We start from the raw sequence: 23,689 nt of genomic DNA, 5'->3' as shown, positions 1-23,689 counted from the left end.
TAATAGAGACAACGGACACCCCTGTCTGGTTCCGCGCCCCAACGCAAATGTCGCCGAGTTCCCCCCGTTTACTCTCACGCAAGCCCTCGGCGAAGAGTATAAAGCCTGGATCCAGACTCCATAGTGCTGTCCAATTCCCACTCTATGTAAGACCTTATCTAAGTATCCCCAGTGCACCTGGTCAAATGCCTTTTCCACATCCAGACCGAGTAGAACTGCGGGCCATGCTTTTTTCTGTGTTGTATATATAAGATCTATTGTGTGGCGTATGTTATTCATGGCCTGTCTCTTGGCTATAAATCCCACTTGGTCTGGGTGGATCAAGCAGGGGAGTACCCTCCCAAGACGATTGGCTAACTCCTTGGCCAGTATTTTGACGTCTGTATTAAGGATCGAGATGGGTCTGTATGAGGCACATTCAGTATGGTCCTTGCCCGGCTTTGGTATTACCGCCACCCACGCCTCCATCATAGTCCTAGGGAAAGGTGCCCCCTCTCTGACAGCATTGATTATCATCTTCAGGTAGGGCGCTAGCTCCACCACATATGCCTTAAAGAACTCATTCGTGAAACCATCTAATCCTGGCACCTTCCCCCTTGGTAGTGCTTTCACCACCTCTATCACCTCCTCTACCCTCACCGGGTCTTCCAATTCTCTCTTTTGCATTTCAGAGAGGGTTGGTAGCCCCCTTGTCTGTAAATACCCATCAATTTCCCCAGTCTGTACAGCGGCATCCTCTCTATAGAGGTTCTTATAATATTGGGCAAAGCAATCCCTGATCTGTACTGACTTGTGCGTCATGACACCCCTAGCATCCCTAACTCTCAAAATGTGCCGATCAGCTCTCAGTTGTCTCAATTTGGTAGCCAGCAAACGTCCAGGTTTGTCAGTGCAAGCATAGTGAATCTGTTTCATCCTTGCACTCACAAACTTCAGGCTTTCCTCGTGCAACCCCGCGATTTCCAATCGCACCTCTTGTAGTTTTCGATAGTCAGCTACTGAGCCTGATGTCCTATATTTATCCTCCATTATAGCCAGTGTATCCATACAATGTGCCAGCCTCTCCCGATGAGCTCTGGCCTTCTGACTCGCACACTTAATAAAATGCCCTCTGGATACTGCCTTGAATGCGTCCCTCACCGTACCCAGTGTAGGCCCCGAGTCCAGATTGATATCAAAATACTCTCTTAGTATTGGAATAAAATTGGCTACTGTTTCAGGATCCTGCAGCAAACTATTATTAAATGTCCATCTTTTGTCTCACTCCTCCTCCCTTAGGGAAGGAACAACAAGCCAAACCAGGGCGTGATCCGATATTGTGATGTGGCCTATAGCAGATTCATCTCCCCCTTCAGATAGCGTTTTATCGAGAAAAATATAATCCAAGCTGGAGTAAGTATGCTGCACCTGGGAATAAAAAGTATAGTCTCTCCCTCTAGGGTTCCCCAGGCGCCACCCGTCATACAGCCCCATCCCCTCAACAAAATTATTCAGTGCCCGAGAAACTCTACAGTCAACCGGAGCAGGAGGAGCCGACTTATCCAAGCCCGGCTTCATAGTCGCATTAAAATCTCCGGCCACTATCACCTTCCCTCCAGCAAAGGCCTGCAGCTCCCTCTGGAGATGCAGGAAAAAGCACTCCTGCCTCTCGTTGGGCGCGTATACACTAACCAGTGTATACTCCTCCTGCTCCAACCTGACATGCAGAAAGAGGAATCTTCCCTCCCTATCTCTTCTAGTTTGTAGGATCTGCACTGTGACATTTTTATGAAACATTATGGCCACCCCTCTTTTTTTTTAGCTCCTAAGACATCTGAAGCGCATACCACATGTGGGTAATGTTTGGAAAACAGTAGCTTCTCATGCTTTTTTAAGAGATGAGTTTCTTGTAGAAAAAACACATGTGGTTGCGCAAGACGCAGTTCACGCCAAAGGGCATGCCTTTTATAAGGAGAGTTTAGGCCCTTTATGTTATAAGTGAAAAACTTATACCCCACCATTTACCAACTCTGTTCTGTCCGCATTTTCTAAGAAAGGTGTATACCCATCCCCCCTCCCCAAAATCCCCTCTGAATCCCGCCCTCCCTCCCTCCCTCCCCCTTTTTCATCCACTCACCAAACAATACCCTCCAGCATTGCATGGGAACCTAGAGGAAAGCGGCCCCGAAGGCCAACACCCCACCCAGACCTTCCTCCCTACTTCACACATACCCCCACCTCCAATTATACAGCATATGAACACACCCTCCTCCACCATACCAGCTCGCCTCACATTAAGCACCATTCAGTCTCATACACCATACACTCAACCTCCATTTCCACACCAAGTTAAACCTTATGCACAGTTAATTCTTAAACATCAGAGTCCTCCTTGGGCTTTCAGGTCTGAAGTCTCGATGTCTTTGCGTTCGATGGGATTCTCTTCCACTTTTGCATGCGTGCTTTTGTTGTCACCGCCAACTCCGTGGGCACCGTCTCCGACGCGGTCAACCCGGCCTCATGCAGACTTTTCCAGGCGTCAGTCACCTTCCTTGTCCTACACTGTTGCCCCTTGATCACAAAACAAATGACAAATGGAAATGCCCATCTGTAGGCGATTTTCTCTTTGTTCAACACCTCAATCACTGGTCGCATGGCGCGCCTCTGCATTAGTGTAAACACCGAAAGGTCTTGAAACACCGAGACTCTGGCTTCGTTATATTTCAGGGCTGGAAGCTGGTGGGCTTTCTGCCACACCATCTCTTTAAATGTGTAGGAGGAGAATCTTACAAGTATGTCTATGGGTCTATTTTCCACTCTCTGACCCTGTACTCTATGCGCTCTGTCCATAGCCGCTGCAGCAGGGTCCCAGGCCTCTCCCAGAATTTTTTCACATAGGTTCCTCACCAGCACTTGGATATCTTCCATATCTCCACTTTCAGGGACTCCACGGAACCTCAGGTTGTGTCTCCTTCCTCTATTCTCGAGGTCATCCAATTTATACTTAAGGTCCTCGTATTGCTCCTGCAGCTTTGAAGTGCGTGAGCTCAGCAAACCTTGCTGCTCGTTCTGCTTGTCCACCCGTTCCTCTAGGGTTTCTACTCTGCCACCCAGCTCTCTGAGATCCAAACTGATTGCATCGACATGCTCCAGTATTTCAACTCGAGATGCTTTTATTTCTTCTGTAATTGCGTCCAGGCATTTCGCCAAATCTGCGGAGGAGTGTTCCTTCGTAGCAGAGGGACTGGGCGCCATGTGTCTGGCCGGCACTTCCGAATCCGCCATCGTGGGTGAGGCTGGGCGCAAGAGGCTCTTTGTGGTCTGTTTCTTCGGCGCTCTTTCGCTTCCCCGCTGTGCTGCCGCCGCGGTTTTACTCATTTTGTTCGGCAGGGTTTGCAGCTCGTCTCCCAATGTGGTGCTGGTCTAAATTTTTGTACTGATAGCGTAACTGGTGCAGATTAACGGTAGGGGAGTGCGGGAGCTAATAGACTAGGCAGCCATTCGCCTCCGTGACGTCACTTCCTCCTCCGGTAATTTAATTTTTTACGTGTGTCCACTAGGTACGCCAGAAAATTTCCAGCATGCGGCGCTAACCGGGCAGTAATCAGCATTGTACGCATGTAGATCATTACCGCTCGGTTCACGCGTGAGACTTTACCGCTAGGTCAATGGGTGGCGGTAAGGTCTCAGGCCCAAATGGACGTGCGCCCATTTTTATTTTGCCGCACGTCCATTTTTGGCCAAAAAAATAAAGACCTTTTTTGCTGGTGCGCTGAAAAATGTACCTGTGCGTGTCCAGTACACACGTCTATACCAGTGTAGGCCATTTTTCAGCGCACCTTACTAAAAGGGCCCCTATGACAATCAACATTATCAGTCTTGCTGAATGTCCATGAGCAGGGCCTTTTTTCAGGGGGTACTGAGTAGTAAGAACACCTTTCCCATTGCTTTCTAAAACTGACCCAAGCATTAATGAAAGATCCCAGACCCTGCACACTCCAAATGCGTTTTTCTGGTGTTGACTGCAGGAAGAGTCCAGTTTCTTAGGTTTCCAATTTTTGTCTGCACATTTCTGTTTCCAATATGTAGTCATTTGTTCTGGGTTTGGTGAGGCTTTATCAGTATTTTGCATACATGACCAAGGTGCGGTATTTTGTGAGCATGTAACTTCTGTATAATATTTGCAATGCTGCCTTTTCATAGATTCTGTAGCCGGTTGCAGGGGGCATGGCTGTTCTGGGGGCATGCTCCTCACTGGTCACCACACCCCTTAAGGATGGCCTTGCATTTAAGTCCTGGCTTGTTTTTGGCTGGAAAAAACAGAAGCAGATAGTTTCCAAATCTGGATAGTTTGAAGAATGTGTATGAGTGAATTGCCTTCTTTCAGTCAAACTGACCACAGAACCGTTTACATGTCACTCTCCAATTTGTATTAAAACAAGCTTTCTTTATGTATGATTCATACTTTCATGTATTTTCTTTTAAGCATTGGCCACAGTTGAAGATTTCCAGATTCGTCCACATGCACTTTTTGTGCACTCTTACAAGGCCCCTACTTTCTGTGATTACTGCGGTGAGATGCTTTGGGGTTTGGTACGCCAAGGGTTAAAATGTGAAGGTGAGTAGTAATTTTGGTTGACAACTTTTTAACCAAGTAACCTTTTGAGATCCTTATAACAGGATTTATTAGCTCTTGCGTCTAAAATAAAATTGCACTTTCCCAAGGGCACATGCTGGCCCTTGTGTGTGGAACAGGGTACCTCTTCGGATTCGGAGACAGAAGGATTATTTGACATTCCACAAAGAGTGGAGAGTCTTGGTATTTTGGTAAAGTGTTTGGGTGAAGGTTTAGATTCTAGGGTGGGGGGGGGGGGGGAGAAATAACTATTGTGAATATAATTTTTTATTTTATTATCTTTGTAATTTTTTATATTTGTCTCAAATATTCTTTTTACAGTAGACATCCATGAGAAATATCAGCTTCTAATAGGTAATAAATAGAAATAAAATAAAACATAGAAAAGAAAATAATAGCCCAGGGTTCGTTTGTTGGGGCAATCAAGTCCCTATCTGAGGGTGCCAAAATGTGTAATCCTGTCCCTTGCCCCTGGGGAGGGGAAAACACTTCAGCACTAGAGGCTGGAATAAGAGAGACAATCAGACTTAGATATAGGCACAACCAGTAAAAATCTTTATTGGTATCTCACCAAGTCAGTACAAAATAATTGTTCTCTCTGGAGCAGGTTATTACCCAGTAGCCAGACGCACAGACTGAATAACAAAACTGCTCAGCAAAAACTTTCTTAGCCATCACATATATACTGTTGTAAGTTTCGTTTCTCCTAAATCATGTGATTTCTCCTAAACTAACTTGTGATCATATATGAATTTTCCTGTTTCCTTCCATCACACAATATAGTAAAATACAAAAATACTTAATATGCAATGTTACACTTGCTGATTGCTGTTTTCCTTTGTTGAATCCGCCAAAGCCAAGCAAATAATTCTACCAAACACATTTCCAAAAGTACATACTTCTGTCCTCAAAAATAGCAGCAGCAATGGTGGTGAATCTGAGAGAGCATGTCTGCAGCTTGCTTAATAAAAGATCCTCAAGGGTTTCAAATAAAAAACTTAATATGTAATGATCCACTTGCTAATAGCTATAGCAAACTCCACAAAAGCAAAAAGCAATATAAACAGTTCTACCAAACACATTTCCAATAATGCTAAGGGGATAATCATACACATATACCTCTCTCATCAAAAGCATCAGCAATACTGGTTAGTCTAACAGAGCACATCTACAGCTGGTTTAATAAAGCGTCCTCAAGGGATCATGAAATATTTAATCTGTATTGTTCCACTTGCTAATAGCTATAGCAAATGCCACAAAAACAGAGAGAAAAAAAAATTCCTACCAACGCTTTTCAATAGTGCTGTGTGCTTCTTTTCACATATTTATGATAAAAGATAGGCTCTAGAGTTAAGGCACATATCTTCCTCAAAGCTTTCAAAATCATATAAATCCTCATGACAGCAAAGTACTGGTATCTCAATTACTTAATGTTCCACTTATTGATAGCTATAACAAAACCCACGAAAGTAGAGAGAAAAACAAATAATTCTACCAAACATATTTCCAAAAGCACATACTTCTTTCCTGAAAAACAGCAGCAGCAATGGTGGTGAATCTAACAGCTACAGCTTGCTTAATAAGAGATCCTCAAGGAGTTGAAGCAAATGAAAAACCTAATATGTAATGTTCCAATTGCTGATAGCTATAGCAAACTCCACAAAAGCGAAAAGCAATATAAACAGTTCTACCCAACACAATTCCAGTAGTGCTATGAGTATAATCATACACACATACCTTTCTCCTTAGAAGCAGCAGCAGCAATGGTGGTGAATCTAACAGAGCAAATCTACAACTGGCTTTAATAAAGGGTCCTCAAGAGGTTAAAGGTCATGAAACTGCTAAAAAAAAAACCCACGCCAAATAAACACCTTTTAAAAGCTACATGTCAGGGAATTGACTCCTCTAAGCTGCCAGAAGTCTTGAATCAAATACAAGTGCCCCAACCACCTAAAATATAAAATGTATAATAAATATGAAAAGCAAAGTAACGTGAAATAAAAACATTACCAAAGAACTAATACAAAAGCCATATAAAACCTCCAAATAAAACATAGCACATATAAAAATATATTAATCTATATAACTTAAAGTAAAAGCCATTAAAAGATTAAAACACACATTTACAGGGTACCCATGGCTCAAGGAGAATTACAAAAATAGTGATAAATACATTTCTTGATTTAGTCCTTTTTTTTGCAACAGTCTGAAATCTGAATATTAGTCTCTGTTCAGTTCTTAATAGAAGTTTATCAGTGTTGCCTCATCTCCAGGAAACTTTTGGGCATGTCAGTACAAAAAATTTGAAGTCCTCAAAAAAATGACCAGCAGAAATGCAATGCTCCCCAGTGGTTTATCTTTTTATCTTCCTTTTTATTGCACTCCTGTGCTCAATGATCCTGGTTTAAATGTGAAATTATCAAAGCCAATTTGTTATTTTTAGTAGATTATTATTGATGTTAGAAAAAACTGTGGGGCTAAAGTTGTCTGTTATTGAAAGCAATTGGATGTCATCAGCATATACATTTAAAGTAAACCGAGAGATTGTGCTAAAGTAAATACTGGAGAGAGGAAAATGTTGAACAAAAGAGGAGATAGTATTGAACCTTGGGGAACACCGGATGTTGAAGAGTAAGATGTAGAGATGAGTTATTATGATGAATACAATACTGGCAGTCACTAAAATAAGATCAGAACCAATTTAGAACAACAACTGAGAGACATAGCATATAGATGCTGAAGTAATAGTGAATGGTCAATGAGATCAAATGTGGCACTGAGATCTAAAGAGAGAAGAAAGACAGAATGTGATCTATCTAGGTGGGTTTTGATATATGTGGTGATGCCTTAAAGAGTAGTTTCAGTGCTATGGTGTTTGTGAAAACCAGATTGATAAGGATGAAGTGTATTAGTTTTTTTTGATAAAATCAGAGAGTTGATTGTAGACCACAGCTTCCACCGCTTTAGCTAGAAATGGAAGATTTGCGATTGGGTGAAAATTACTAGGATCTGAAGAAGTGAAGTAAAGTATTTTTAATTTTGGGATATATGATTGCAGATTTCCAGGGTTTTGAGACTTCTCCTGATTGAAGGCTAAGTTGAACCACGATGTGAATAAATGGAAGAAACATGTCTAGAAATAGTTTAATCAAGTTTGATGGGAGAGGATCGGCTGGAGATGTGATGGTGTTGTGACATTATAGTAAATAGAAGTTCGCAACAGAAGGGAAGATGAAAAGTTGTCATAGTACTGCAGATAGTTGAATCAGTTCTGTTCATATCTCACAGAAGATATAGCGGAATTAGAAAAGGTTCAAAGAAAAGCGATCAAAATGCTAAAGGGGTTGAAACTCCTCTTGTATGAGGAAAGGCTAAAGAGGTTAGTGGTCTTAAGCTTGGAAAAGAGATGGATGAGGAGAAATATGATTGAGGTCTACAAAATCCTGAGTGGTGTAGAACAAGTAGAAGTAAATCGATTTTTTACTCGTGAGATAATAGAAGGTGGCAATGTGGGGAAAGTATTCTTGAGTTTGATAAAGTGTGTATGCCTTGTAGCGCTATAGAAATGTTAAATAGTAGTAGTAGTCAGGGAGGACCAGATATTCGTAAGCATTCCTAAAGGAGTTGGACCATTGGTCAATTTAGCCTTCCAGTGATAGTTTAGGAAAGGAGTCTAAATCAAGTGCAGAAGTTTGAATCAAGTTAGTGGGTGTTAGTGTTTTAGGATCTTGTGTAGTATAGAAATAAGGAGCAGGTTTGATGAGAGTTTTGGGAAACTGACAGCTAGTTATTATAAGAGAGTGGTCCGTCCATAGTAAAGGATGAAGTGAAGTAGAATGTAAGTGGTAGGAAGCTGTAGTAATAGTGAGATCCAAAATATGTCTGCCAATATGAGACGAAAACTGAGTATGTTGGATAAGATGTAAGTCGGAGATAAGGGTATGAAGATCATTACTGAAAGGAGCAGGGGTGTCATTAAAATGAATGTTAAAATCACCTAAAATAATGGGATTGGCTGTAGAAAGACAATGATCAGTGATGAGAGTCTGCAAAGCAGTATAAGACGTAGCAGTCGGCGGGGTGGATGATAAAGAAGTAGGAAATCTATAGGAGGGGTGGTGTGAAGACGAAAAGATAGATGATCGATATTGAGTGTTCTGTTGCTTTGTATTTGAGTACATAATTACATAAGTGTTGCCGTACTGGGACAGGCTGAAAGTCCATCAAGCCCAGTATTCTGTTTCCAACAGTGGCTAATCCAGATTAGAGTGGAGCAAAGCTGTATGGTCTTTATCAGTGCCATTTTATCTGTTTATGTGTTTAATTTGCAGATCTTCAAAGCTATAGTTGAATTCTGTAATTTTTAGATGCTTATTATATCGTTATTGCTTATAGAGAAAGTGATGAGAGGCTGGACATCCTTTAAAGCTACCAAAATCAAATCAAATTAAATGTATATGAAACGCACAGAAACACAGTTTTATACTCAACATATAAACAATGAAACCTTGTTCTTTCTTAACTGTTTACACAACTATTTCAGGTTGTGGATTAAACTACCATAAGAGGTGTGCCTTTAAGATTCCAAATAACTGTAGTGGAGTGAAGAAGAGGCGTTTGTCCAATGTCTCACTACCAGGACCAGTATTTTCTGTTTCAAGACCAGTACAAACAGAATACACAGCTTCTGTCAATGAGGAGGTATGTAACTGCTGAGAACTCAGTAACATTTTTACCTTTGAAGAGGAAGGTTTGCATCCATTATTGAAAAAACCAATAGCATTTTGGGATGGTTTTCCTTCAAAACAATTTAATTTCAATGAGGCACTTGAGACAGCTCCAATTTCTCCACTAACTGTGTGACATTAACTTCTAGGATATGTGGATATTTAGTTGAATTCAAGAATTCTTCCACCCATGCAATATTTCCTGTACCACAGGCTGTCGCACAAACCCAAAGCAGAATAGATCCATCCACAAGGTGTTCTCTTCTTCAGATGTTTCACACACTTTTTTTTTTCTCCAAATATATTTTGTGTGGCTGTGGCTGAACAGTTCAATTTTGGTTTCTTCAGTCTAAAACACTTTGGGGGTAATTCAGTACATGGTGCTGGGATGATTCATTCTAAGATATTTATTTATTTATTGCATTTGTATCCCACATTTTCCAACCTCTTTGCAGGCTCAATGTGGCTTACAATAATCATGAATAGTGGAAATACATCAGAAAATAGACATTTAGTGTTACAGAAGGATCTTGGGTAACATGATAATGATAAAACATGATAGTAGTATAACAAGCATATATATATTCTGTAAAGGGTATTCTGGTCAGAACGACCTTTACAGAATATTAGCTTAGCGCACATTTCATGACTAACTTTGGGCACCAGCATTTATGCCTGCCAAAAGCTGGTGTAAATGTTTGTTCCAGCTAATGGCAGTTAGACTTGCAAGTGCAAGGATTCTATAACATCACACCTAATTGCCCTTGACCCACCCTCCCATGCAGGGCTGCTGAGAGGGGGGGTGGGGGGGGGCAAGATTCCACGGACCCAGCCTCCCAGGGTTTCCCGGTGACGGGGTCTGTCTCTCTCCTGCTTCTGAGTGTCAGGACCCAGGTGATCGCGTTAACACGATAACCTGGGTCCCGGCATGCAGGAGGAGCAAGAGTGATAGACTGAGGGAGGAGAAGAGAAGATGCAGGAAGATAAGGGAGGCGGGGTCAGTGGTGACACGAGTGGTGCGGCGGTGGCGGCCCAGGCCTGATTCTGTCTCTTGGTAGCCTTGCTCCCATGGCTACGCTCCCTTTGGAGTTATATGCTATTAAATTTAGGCACGCATGTTATAGAGCAGGGAATAGGTGAGATCTGCGGGTAACTCCTAATTACTGTCAAGTGCTTGTTAACGCCAATAATTGATTATCACTTAATTGGCTAATTAGTTTACATGAGAATCTGGGATCCGCAGTGAAATTTGCGCTCCCAACTTTAGGGGTGACCTATACAGAATCAAAGATTTATGCTTTTTTTTTTTTTTTACTTACATAAATGACATTTCTAATGAGGTTGTAGACAGTGGCGTTCCTAGGGGGGTGGACACCCGGGGCGGCACCCCACCCCCCGGGTGCAGCGCTCCCCCCCCCCCGATGCAGCGCGGACCCCCCTCCCCCGGCGAAAGAGCCCCCCCCCGGGTGCATGCAGCTGGGGGGGGGGGTGCCGCAGCGCGCGCCTGCTGCAAGTTTACTAACTCTGCTCGTTCGCTGCAGCTCCCTCTGCCCCGGAACAGGAAGTAACGTGTTCTGGGGGCAGAGGGAGCTGCAGCGAACGAGAGAAGTTAGCGAACTCTCGCAGCAGGCGCGCGCCGTGGCACCCCCCCCAGCGGCGTGCACCCGGGGCGGAACGCCCCCCCCGCCCCTTGGTACGCCACTGGTTGTAGATTAGGTTTCCTTCTTACAGCTTTCCCATACAATGCTCTGTGGTGGACCTGTGGACATCAACTCCTGTTTCAGCTAAAATTTTCAGCAGGTCATTTGTAAAGATCTGTGGATTCTGTTTTGAAGATCTGACTAGTTTTTGGGCAGTTTTACCTGAGTTTCTTCTTGGTCTCCCAGATCATGCCTTGAATTTAACAGTTTCATGTAACTTCCAACTGTTTACAATGATTCTGACAGTTGAAATTGTTGGCAGGAAGCATTTAGAAAATTTTTATAGTCTTTTTGAGTTTTGTAAGAATGAATTATCTTCACTTTCAAATGCTTAGATGTCTACCTAGAGGAGCCTGTGGTTGTTGAAAGTAGACAACAGCAGTCACAAGCTGAAAGGTTAGAAGGGGCAGAGTTTTTGTTTATAAATAATGTGGAACTGTCTTCACCTAACTGCCTTTTAAACAACTTTAAAATATAGTAATGAATTAACCAGAAGAGGAGTCCAACCCTTTTCATCAGCCATATTTGCATCTTTATTATTTTTAGTTAAATCAGCAAATAAATACTAATTGAAGAGCACTTTTCCAAAACTCACACGGTCCATTCCGTTTTGTCAGTTTGAGCTATGAGATTAATTTTGTACATCAAGGCAAGATTCATTTACTGTAGCTTATTCTTGTGCCAGAACTCGTGTTTTATCCACTTTACACGATATCAATATTATACTTAATATTATACTTAATGGAGGGGGTTTCTCATAAACAGTCTTTTATTACCCAGCTCCTAATGCTTCTTATCAATATCCTCACAAAGATCTTAAAGGGTACTGAGTATTGGATCCATCAGATAACCATGTCACCACCATTCAGGCTATACGAGCCAGGCAATTTCTTATGGTGGGCATGTATTCGTCATTGAGCCATAGTTTTTAATCTTTAAACTTCCACCCATTCATTTAAATTTTCAATATTCTCTCTTATGATAAAAGAATACACTTAGTTTAGCTGAATTTTCACTATTTTGCTGTTCTTTTTTTCTTGTTTTGGCACAGGAATAAGCTACAGTAATATTCATCAAAGCAAGAGTCATTTAATCACAAAGCTCAAAACTGACAAAAACTGGACTGAGTGAGTTTTGGAAAAGTGCTCTTCAATTATGTGTTAAAATTTGCAGAAAGGAGGCATATTTAGCTTTGTACCAGGTAGTGGTTGTATTAGTTTCTTTCACATAGGAATTCATTGAAACAATGTGACCCAGAGTGCCTAAATATTGGCACATGAGTGCATACATTTTAGCGGTATTAGGATTAGGGGTTTTCAAGATTGAGTGAAAAATTATCCATTTAAGTGGTGGTATTCAGCTTCTAGACAGATAACTTATTTATTTAGGTGGCACCACATAAATAGCAGGGAAAAATTAAATGTATATCTTTTTATCTTTATCTGTGGTTTTGCAGAGGTGCCACTCAATGTCGCTGAAAATCCACATGAAGTTAAACCAGATAAGGTATCCATTTACATAGTAACATAGTAAATGTCCACAGATAAAGATGTGTATAGTCCATCCAGTCTGCCCAACAGGTGGTCAGAGCTGTATCTGGCACTGTACGTGGGTTCCACTTCTTTATGATTTAACACTGGCATACTTAGGGGTTCTTTTACTAAACAGTAAAAGGTCTTACCGGGGGACATTCTGAGGCATAACTTGGTAATTTTTCAATGTATATGTGCAAACCACCCGCTAAAAAAGAAATTTTATTTTTTCACAGAAGGGCATGTCGGGGGGGTGGGGGGGTGGGGCAAAGAATGGGTGTTTATTTACTAATCAGTTAATGTGTCTGCATTAACTTTAGGTGGTTGCTGTGCTACTAAATATTGATTAACTGGCTAGTTATATCCATTCTGTTTTTCTGATGTTTCCTCTTCTTTCCCCTGTGAACTCTTCTCCTCAGTGAGGGAACTGTTGCATAGTTTTAGCCAGGCAAAGAAGAGCAGGTTTCAGAAAGGCCATTATACCTGGGTAAATATTTACTTGGAGAGATGGCTTTGAAAATTGCTCTTTGGCTAGCATCCTGGCTCAAATTGCAAGTGTTGTACACTGCCATTCAGAATAGAGGCTGACCAAAATCAGGCTTTTTGGTTTTTGTCTGAAACCAAAACTGCAGGTGAAATTCGCCTCTTTGTTTCAGCTGAAACCAAAACCAGTGCTGTCCTGCCCCCCCTGAACAACACCCCCTCCCCTCTGTGATCAGACAGTTTCCTCACCCTCTCCCCCAATGATCAGACAGAGTCCCACCTCCCAGACAGCCCCTCCCCTGACCTACTTTAAACCCTCCTGATTGTCTAGTATCCTAACGGGGGCAGGAGCTATCCCCAATTGTTTCTGCCCCTGAAATGGCTGCTGAGATTTTCAGCAGCAGTCTTGTGAGGGATCACTTCTGTCTTGGTTAGGCCACTAGGCCATCATGGCTTCTAAGGTAGGCCCGGGGCAAACCCTAGGGGTGGTGGGAGGGTGGCATTTTTGGTTGGAGAAGGCAGAGAATGGATGGCATTTTTGGTTGGAGGGAATTTTGGCCAAAACTGAAACATGGCTGAATTAGAATTGTGGGCTGTTTTGACGCTGAAACCGAAACCAATATTCGGTCAGCCTCTAATTCAGAAAGTCCTTGATTCAGGCCCTGAGTTGGGCTCTTCAGTCAGCTGAGGCTGGAGGTGGTATGAAGACAGTGTTCATGATACTCGGGAGGTGGAAGAGTTGATTTAATTACTTAAAGGTGATACCCACAGCCTCGTTCTATGACGTAAATTTAAGCATTTCTTGTGTGCGCATATGTTTTTATAGACAATTGGCATTTATGCAGGTAAGTGCACACTTACATGTGTTAATGGCAGAGATGTTTCTAGGCGCTATTGTATAATTACATGCTAAAATGGCTTAGTTAGGGACGTTCACAGGGAGATGGGCTTGGGTAGGGCACAGGCAGGGCTGACATCTACATGCATAACTTATAGATTGCTGCAAATCATATGCATCAATGTCACATTTAGGTGCTAACATTTATGCCAGCCATAGACATGGTATAACTGTTAGCACCTAACTGTAGGTGATTGGATGGTGACTTGCGCTAGTTTCCTTAGTGTCCCTCTGGACTGACCCAGCAAAGGACTGATGGGTTATGCACGCCTACCAGCAGGTGGAGACTGAGAATTCTGATTCTTGAGGGAGCCATTAAGGACCCTGCTCAGCCCCAGCCAGTATTCACAGTCTCCAGCGGGTGGTAGGTGGTGAGCCCTTCAGTCTCAGTTAATTTTCTATTCTTTCTTGTCTCCTTTTCTCTAGTTCTTTGCGGAGCATTTTAGATTTGTGTTATCTGTGCACCGGATGTTCTACTGTTTACAGAGGCTGTGTCCCTCCCCCCTCCCCTGTTTACAAGTTTCTTCTGTCAGGTCCCTTGGGGCTTTATCAGGAGCAAAGTTTACTTCTGCCTCAACCCTTTCGAGGGAAGAGTGTGTGAGTGATATGGGGAGACAGCCAGTTTAGCCTCTGTGACAGTGATTCCCAACCTGGTCCTGGAGGCACCCCAGCCAATCAGGTTTTCATGATACTCACAATGAATATTCATGAGAGAGTTTGCATGCATTACCTCCACTTCATGCAAATCTCTCTCATGAATATTCATGGTGGATATCCTGAAAACCTGACTGACTGGGTTGCCTCCAGGACCAGGTTTGGGAACCTCTGCTCTGTGAGTTTGTGGAAAGAAAGAAAACAATTCCAAAGCGCTAATGAGCAAGGCAGTGCTTTTTCGCTTGAGACATGCCACTGCCTTAGGGCTTTGGTACACTGTTCTAGTTATCTTCCTTTGAAGATTTCTCTAAGCGGGGAGTGCAGGGCAGCGGCACGGTACTCTGCGGTAATGACTGAAAAGTTGTGATGCTGCTCAGTCTGTTAGCGTTGGGGTTTAACCTTGGCGGGTGTCTGTAGAATTTGTATGGCAGCGGAGCCTGTTGCTTTGCTGTTGGGTGAGTCAGCTTCCTCCCGTTCAGCAGCAATTCCTGGGTCAGCGGGCTCTGTTTCAGACTCCTCCTATTCCACACTGGCGGTTTTGGCAGGAATCGCCGCCATCTTGGATCCAAACATGATGGCGACTGGGGAGAGGTCCTCAAGGCAGGCTGCTGATGCTGCTTCACATTCGGGTTCTGGATAGTGGACAGTTGGGAATTCTCAGGGGAGGATTCCCTCCAGAGTTTGTTCTAGTCATGTATCAGGCTTTTAAAGCAGGCCAATTCTTTGTCTACTAATGCTCAGGGTCTCACTGGAGGGACTACTTCTTCTTTGAAGAGATCTCGGATCTCTTGGGATCTAGACGAAGAGGATGTTTCCATGGATATTTTAGATCCAGAACCTGGTGAGGATGATACAAGGTGAGGCTGCGCACGAGGGGGCTCAGGGAGAATTCCTTTCTGCAGATGACCTTCCTCCTGCTGAGGACCCCTTAGAAATTAGGGGTTTTTCATAAGGAGGATTTACAGGAGCTGATTTCTTTGGTGTGCTCCACCTTGGAGGAAGACTTAGTGATGGTGGAGATCCATAAGGTGGACCCCCTGGTCCATGGTATTCACAAATCTAATAGATCTTTCCCGGTGCATCAAGATATTAGAGATATTGTTCACGCCCAGTGGGAATTTCCAGATGTTCCTTTTCGCCTGGCTCGGTCCATGATCTGCTTACATCTGGTTTCAGATCAGGATAGGGCTTTGTTGAAACCTCCTGTAGTGGATGTGGTTGTCTTGGCTGTGGCTGAGAGGAATACGGTCCTGGAGGATGGCAGCTCTGCTCTTTGAGACCCCCAAGATCACCTTGGCAGTTCAGGTGGCTATTTGTGGCAGTTTGGTAGCCAGAGCATGTTTTAGACGATCTGAGAGAGTTTTAGATAGGTCCAATGATGACTTAGCTCTGGTGGACAGAGAGGTTGCTAAGATTGAAATGGGATCTTCTTTCTTGGCAGATACTTAGTATTATTTGCTTTGGGCCTTGGCGAAGTTTATGGCTTTAAGAGTGGCTGCTCACCGTTCTCTCTGGCTGTGAAGCTGGTCGGCAGATGCCTCCTCTAAATCCAAGTTTAGTAAATTTTCCTTTCGTGGCTCTTTGTTGTTTGGAGAGGAGCTGGATGTTGGTAAAAGGTCTGGGAGAATCGAAGAGCTGGGAAATTGGCTTTGGGGTAGAGATCTTGTTTCTTTTTGTCGTATCAGTCCTTTCGTGGCTCCCGATGAGGTGGTAGACATGGGGGTTTCTCTTCCCAGTCTCAAGGTTGCCCTTCCCAGTGAAAGTGTTGGGACCCATCCTCTGGTTCCAGTCGGGGCTTGGTTGAGCCAGTTTTGTTACTTCAGATCAGTGGGTACTAGATGTTGCCTTGGAGTTTACGTGGAATCTGCCGGATGCTTTTGTAGAGTCTCCCTGTCGGTCTTGAGTCAAGGCGACGGTGATCAGGGACACTTTGGACAGGCTGCTCTGCCTTCAGGTGGTTTGTCCAGTGCCTTCGTCAGAAATCCATGCGGGCTGCTACTCAGTTTATTTTGTTGTTCCAGAAAAGGAAGGTTCCGTCCATCCTATCTTGGATCTCAAAGGTGTAAATTGGGCACCCAGGGTGTCAAGTTTTTGCATGGCAACTCTTTGCTTTGTCATGGTAGTGGTTCGCATGGACGAATTTTTGACTTCTGTGGATTTGATGGAGGCGTATCTTCACATTCCCATCCATCAAGTCCATCAGAGATTCCTTCACTTCACAATTTTGGACAAGCGTTATCAGTTTTGTACACTTCCCTTTGGACTGGCGACTGCTCCTCGAAGGTTCAACAAATTTTAGGCCATCTGTATTTAGACGACTGGCTGATCAGAGCAAAGTCATATCAGCAGAGTTCCCAGGTCATGAGTCGAGTAGTTTGTTTCCTAGAATCTCAGGGGTGGGTAATAAATCCCCTCAAGAGTCACTTGATACCATCCCAGACTCTCAACTATCTGGGAGTGTCCTTTGATACTCGTCGAGATCAAGTGGTTTTGCCGGAGTGCCAGATTTTACAAGTTGGAGGAGCAGATAAGAAGTCTTCTTCAGAGGTCGGTTCCGTGTGCGAGAGAGTATCTGCAGGTCCTGGGATCCATGGTGGCGTCCATAGAAGTGGTACCTTGGGCCAGGTCACATATGCACCCTCTTCAGCGTTCTCTGCTGTCCCATTGGTCTCCTCAGTTGGATTTTTTGGGGGTTCGGTTGCCGCTCAGGGCGGTGGAGCGCAGGAGCCTCCAGTGGTGGCTTCAAATATCCAGTCTTGCCAAGGGAGTTTGTTTGAATCCTGCTCAGTAGACAGTGGTGATCACAGATGCCAGCCTTCGGGGCTGGGGAGCATTCTGTATGGGTCAGCTAACGTACTCTGTCTGATCTTGGGAGGAAGTGTGCTTGTTCATCAACCTTCTGGAGACCAGGGCAATTCATCTGGCACTCTCTGCCTTTCTCCATCTCGTTGAAGGAAAACCAGTAAGAGTTCTGTTCGACAATGCGACGGCAGTGGTCTACGTCAGTCGGCATGGAGGAACAAGAAGTCATCAATTGGAAGCGGCTGTTCTCATGAGCTGGGTGGAGATTCATCTTGCAGACCTCTCAGCAGCACATGTAGCAGGAACTTCGAATGTTCAGGCAGATTTTCTCAGTCGGACAATAGACTTGGGAGAATGGTCTCTAGGTTGCAAGGCATACGACAGCATGGATCTTACGGTAACGTGAGTCAATGCAAAGATGCTGCGGTTCTTCAGCTGCAGAAATGATCAAGCTGCAGAGGGCCTTGATTTTCTGCTTCAGCCTTGGCTGTCGGGTCTTCTTTCCGCCTTTCGCCTAGGCCACTGATAGGTCGAGTCATTCAGAGAGTCAAAGCGCACAGGGGCCTGGTGATTTTGGTAGGTCCAGATTGGCCACGGAGACTGTGGTATGCCGTTCTGATGTGTCTAGTGGTAGAGCCGGCGTTGAAGTTGCCATTTTCAAACAATCTTCCGACTTGGGGCCCAGTGGCTCTTCCAGATCCGGCTCGATTTTTGTCTTATGACGTGGATCTTGACAGGGCTCGGCTAAGGCGGCGAGACTACTTGGAGAAGGTCATTGGCACGATAATTCGTTCACGACATCGGTCTACCTCACTCATACTTGGAGGATTTTTGAGGCCTGGTGCTCGGATCATGGGAGTAGTGCCCTTACGTTCTTCGGTAGCACAAGTTCTGGATTTTTTGCAGTATGGTTTTAGGAAGGGTTAGCTGTCGCATCCCTTAAGGTTCAGATTGCACCTTGGCTTGTTTTCGAGGATGGATAAGAGGGAGGTCTTTGGCAAGTCATCTGGATGTTGTGCGTTTTCTCAGCGATGTTGGCCTTCTTCGACCTCCTCGACGTAATCCGTTCCCTGCTTGGGATCTCAGTTTGGTTCTCTTGGCACTTATTCAGCCTCCCTTTGAGCTGTTGTCGTTGTGTTCCCTGAAAGATCTCACTTTCAAGATGGTGTTTTTGGTGGCTGTAACATTGGCGAGGCGTGTGTTGGAATTGCAGGCTTTGTCTTGTAGGCCGCCTTTCTTGCAGTTTCTGTGAGAGCATGTAGTGCTTCAACCAGTTTTATCTTCCTTGCTTAAGGTTCTTTCTGCCTTTCACTTGAACTAGTCAGTGCATTTGCCCATCTTCGGTCGTCCTCTGGATCGGAAGAAGAGCGTCATCTGAGGAAGCTGTATGTTAAGAGAGTCCTCAAGCAATATTTGCTTTGGACAGAGGAGATTCGCTGCTTGGACCACTTTTTTGTCCTTCTCGGTGGCTGTCGCAAGGGACTGGTGGCTTCAAAGGCTACTATTGCACAGTGGATTAAAAAGGCAATTGAATCTGCTTACCTTCTTTCAGGTAAAATGCTCCACAGGGAATGAGATCACATTCAACAAGAGGTCAGTCCTCTTCGTGGGCTGAGCGCTCCGTAGTCCTTCCTTTGGAGATGTGTAAGGTGGCGACTTGGTCATCTTTACATTCTTTTTTCCATTATTACCGGCTAGATTTGCAGACCTGTCAAGATGTGGTTTTTGGAGGCAGAGTTCTTACAGTGGGGTTGGTTGATTCCCTCCCTTGAAGATATTGCTCTGTTACTTCCCATCAGTCCTTTGCTGGGCCGGTCCATTAGGTCTTAACTACTAATTTGCTTTGCTTTAGTCCCTCCAAACTGGCCCAGCTCCCTCCCTTTCTCTGTATGTATGTTTTACTTAAAGAGCTGCTTTGTTTATTGCGGATTTGGGTTGTTGTTTTCTGTAACATTAAAAAAAACCCCTTAATGATTGAATAGATTGTTTCTAGCAAACACAGCCATGAGTCCTTCAAGGGTAGGACTCATTCTTTCGCTTGTGTTCTTTCTGGCTGTTAGTGGTTCGCCGGTGGCACATATACACAGGTTTGTCTCTTTTCTCCTACTTTGGCTTTGTTATAATAATACTGAGGCTGGCTGGGGCTGAGCAGCGTCCTTATTGGCTTCCTCGAGAATCAGAATTCTCAGTCTTCACCTGCTGGTAGGCATCATAACCCATCAGTCCTTTGCTGGGCTGGTCCAGAGGGAGTAAAGGAAAGTAAATTAGCAGGTAACACCTAATTTCTCCATTTTCTACCGGAAATTACGAGTGTAAGTACTGTTATAGGATAGGCTCTCTCTGCTTAATGTGTGCGCCTAAATGGTGGTGCCCAGTTATAAAAACCAAAATATAGAATAGGAAAAGTTCTCTACGATGACGAATCACAGAAGGCAAAAGCAGAGACTAATAGACGATTCACCACTGGAGACGTGAGTCCAACAGTCTTTATTATATCAGAGTAATGGTGTATTTATTGGTGTATTTATTGACCCCTGATGCAGATGCTTTTTAGCGTCGAAACACGGCCTGTGTCGGGTCGTTATCTCTGATATAATAAAGACTGTTGGACTCACGTCTCCAGTGGTGAATCGTCTATTAGTCTCTACTTTTGCCTTCTGTGGTGCCCAGTTATAGAATTTCCCCCTAATGGCCAGATTCATGATTACAGGATCTCAGAAGGAGCCCTGGTGTATAGTCACTGGCCCAGGATCATCACTTCCAATGACCAGTATATGGGGGGATCTAAAATACACAGACAGTTGTGAATAAGGTCCATGACTCTAGATCCATTCCTGGTTTCAACTGAGCTAAAATTATGAAAGAGCAGGAAAAGACTGCTATGTCATGAAAAGCAAAGACACAATTGCCATCTATCTGTAATCATGCTTTATTTTTGTTCAAGAATGGGTAACAACATTGTAATATGTTTTACTCAGTTATATTGCAAAGGTTTTATTATATTTACTTTTTTAAGAAGCTTATGGAGTGAGTTGATATAATACGTTGTTTCTAAAACTAACGCATTCTTATTGGAAACTCATTTGCAGTACTCTCACCAAGAGCCTAGTAGGAGAATTCCTTCATGGAGTGGCCGGCCTATCTGGATGGAGAAGATGGTGCTAGGAAGAGTGAAAGTTCCACATACATTTGCTGTTCATTCCTATACACGTCCCACAATATGTCAGTATTGCAAGAGACTCCTCAAGGGCCTCTTTCGCCAAGGAATGCAATGTAAAGGTAAGAATTCAGTACTACTGTTTTAATCTAATGTGGAATTTTATCTTTGCTGTCTAAAAGCTACTTCATAATTTTTTGTGTATATGAGGAAATGTGGGGAAGGAGGGTTTACTCTATAAGAAGATGCCTATGAGAAGTCCACAAAGGTGCCTGTTTTAAGCTTGTTATATATAGGGAACATAGACATCTATGTGCTTTTTATAAACTAGGCTCTCGGGTCTGGCACACAATTGCCTGTACACAAATTTACATCTGATCTGAAAAAGATGTAAATTTATGCATGGACTCTACATTTGCAATGAACAATATCCAGTGATCTATAAATGTTTCAAGAAGACTGGTGAAATGACCTCAGAAGTGCCACGCCAAGATAATATACTTTAATCACAGCGAATTACACACTATAATCGTAACTGGTCAAACACAACCTTCCTTCCCATTAAATTGGATATATTATTCAAAAAAGCTTTGTTATCTTATCCAATTAAATAAAAAATTTTACTTATCTGAAATGTTGGTGTTTTTTTCTAATTAGTTCCAATTAGTACTGATAATTGTTTAATATCCAGTTATTGGCACTGATAACCCCACCGAGGCGCATCAGATTGACATATACAGTGTCACCCAGATTGTGCCCCATGGTTTGAGAAGCTTTGCTATATAGGAAAGTAAGCACCTGCATTCCTTTATAGAATAGGCTCCTACCAGACACCCTGTTATAGAATTGCTCTGTTTGTTTATGTTAACACAGGAATTACCTAACTTGCAGTGTGTTTTCTGTTTTCATGTGAATTAACATAACTGTATGGCTGTGTAGTTCACATACAAATTTATTTAGTTAAAATACTTTTATACCGTCTTCCCAGCTCAAGGAATATCCGACGTTGTACAATCAATAACAAAAAAAGGAAAACAATAATAAAAATGAAAATATCTCATAAATTCACCCAATCCAACCCACAATAACATTATTTTACCTCAGTCTTGTTGAACTATTACAATTAACAAAAACAGTTCTATAGGAATGATCAAATCAGCCTTTTCCCAAAAGTTCAAGTAATTTTTTTTCTGCTTGAATAGTTATCAGAAGTTTATTCCATAGTAAGGGCGCTACCCAGTGGTGTTATTTTTTCAGAATTTTGGGAGCCGGTTGTTAGCTATTTTAACAACTGGCTCCCAAAATTTGGGTTCGGGTCCCCTCCTGGAAGTGTCGGCGGTGTCCCCTGTGATTTGGGCATCTTTTTCTTCTCTCTCTCTATCCTCCCCCCCCCCCCCCCCCCCCCCCCCCCCTCCAGACCTCTTTTCTTTTGCTTCCTGCGCTTAATTATTTTTTAAGCAGTGTTGTCTGGAACACGTCAATAGGAACAGGCTGCTTCAGCCAATCGCGGGGGCGGGACACACTGAAGAAAGGCCCCTGGGATTGGCTGAAGCAGCCTGTTCCTGCTGAGGTGTTACCAGCACTGCTTAAGGAAAAATTAATCACGGCAGTCAGCAGAAGATGGGCAAGAGGCAAGGAGGTGCGAGGGGAGAGAGCAGAGAAGTGCTGCTTTGGGGGGGGGGGGGGGGGACGACAACAGATACCACATTGTGAGTGGGGGGGGGGGGGGGGCAACAAGGGAGACAGCCAGCTAGGTACTGCATGGGAGAGAGGTGCTGCTTTGGGGGCAAGGAGGGAGAGAGAAGTGCTGCATGAGGGGTAAGCAAGGAGAGAGTTGCTGCATTGGGGGGGGGGGGGCAAAGAAGGAGAGAGGTGCTGCATTGGAGTGAGCAATGAGGGAGACAGGTACTGCATGGGGGGGGGGGCAAGGAGGAAGAGACGTGCTGCATCCGAAGAGGTAGGGAGGGATAGAGGTGCTGAATAAGGGGTGGGCCAATGAGGGACAGAGGTACTGCATCAAGATGGGTGCAAAGAAACAGAGAGGTGCTGGACAGGGAGGTTAGATAACAAAGAAAGAGATTCAGTGAGGTGAGGGAAATGAGGAAGAGAAGGGGCCACAGAGAGAGAAAGAGGTGCTGGACTTTGGGGGTGTAGATTAGAAGGAGAGGTGCCAGGACCTGCGGGGAAAGAAGGAAGCGGGAGAAGTGCTAACCCTGCAAAGAGGAGACAGAACAGGAGTGAGGGAAGAGAGAGGAATACTTGCTGGACCCCTGGGGGAAGAAGCAGGGGGAGGGGACAGAGAGAGGGAGATGCTAGCATGTGGCAGGGGGCATAGGGACACACAAGAGACATGTTGGACAGGGCAGGAATAGTAACACAGAGACGGGAGATGCTCAACATGGTAGGAAGACTGGGGGGTGATACTGGGTCTGACAGATAGGGATGCAGAGAGAAGATGGAGGGGTGGACATGAAGGGAAAGGAAATGCCAAATGGACAAGGAGACTCTGCCAAAACAGTTAAGAAAGAAAGAGGAAAGCAGAAATGAGAGTCTGGGACCAACCCAATAAGAATGTGTATCTGCCAGAACTGGTTTTAGACATGGCTGGGGGCCTGGGGCCCACAAGAAAAACCTTACTCAGTGGTCTTCAATGAGCAGAATAGCAGTGGTAAATCTCCAGCTTTGAGATGGGCCACCTTTGACATCTCTGAATTTGTTTATTTGTTACATTTATACCCCACATTTCCCCACATATTTGCAGGCTCAATGTGGCTTACAAAGTATCGTAAAGGCGTTTGCCATTACGGTTGATAACAAATACAAGATTGTGTTGTGGTCACATGAGGTAGAAGTATATCAGGCATCATGGGGTCGAGGGGCAAGAGGAAGTAAATTGTCCAGTACGATCTTTGATTATGTTGTGTTGCTGGGTGTGGGAATTTATGTTGGATCGGTGGGATAAGCTTTTTTGAAGAGGTGGGTTTTCAATGATTTCCTGAAGTTTAGATGGTCATGTATTGTTTTCACTACAAAGGGAGTCCATTCCATAGTTGTGCGCTTATGTAGGAGAAGCTAGATGCGTGTGTTGTTTTGTATTTTATCACTTTACAGTTTGGGTAAT

The 23,689-nt window shown here is 43.8% G+C and overlaps 1 protein-coding gene across 4 annotated transcripts in view; it reads left to right on the top strand.

Annotated features, from left to right (window-relative positions):
- The window catches only part of PRKD3 (protein kinase D3), a 243,652-nt gene that overhangs the window by 40,437 nt on the left and 179,526 nt on the right, over positions 1–23,689 (top strand). For all 4 annotated transcript variants that reach the window (XM_030198066.1, XM_030198067.1, XM_030198064.1 and 1 more), the window contains exons 4-6: positions 4,466–4,597; positions 9,159–9,316; positions 20,501–20,690. In XM_030198066.1, coding sequence (XP_030053926.1) covers positions 4,466–4,597; positions 9,159–9,316; positions 20,501–20,690 — 480 coding nt within the window. The remainder of the gene's footprint in view (positions 1–4,465; positions 4,598–9,158; positions 9,317–20,500; positions 20,691–23,689) is intronic.

The sequence above is a fragment of the Microcaecilia unicolor genome, chromosome 3 (genome assembly GCF_901765095.1).
Source record: "Microcaecilia unicolor chromosome 3, aMicUni1.1, whole genome shotgun sequence".
Taxonomy (NCBI): domain Eukaryota; kingdom Metazoa; phylum Chordata; class Amphibia; order Gymnophiona; family Siphonopidae; genus Microcaecilia; species Microcaecilia unicolor.
Note: the sequence above shows the minus strand (reverse complement) of the source record. Positions and strands in the feature narration are given on the sequence as shown.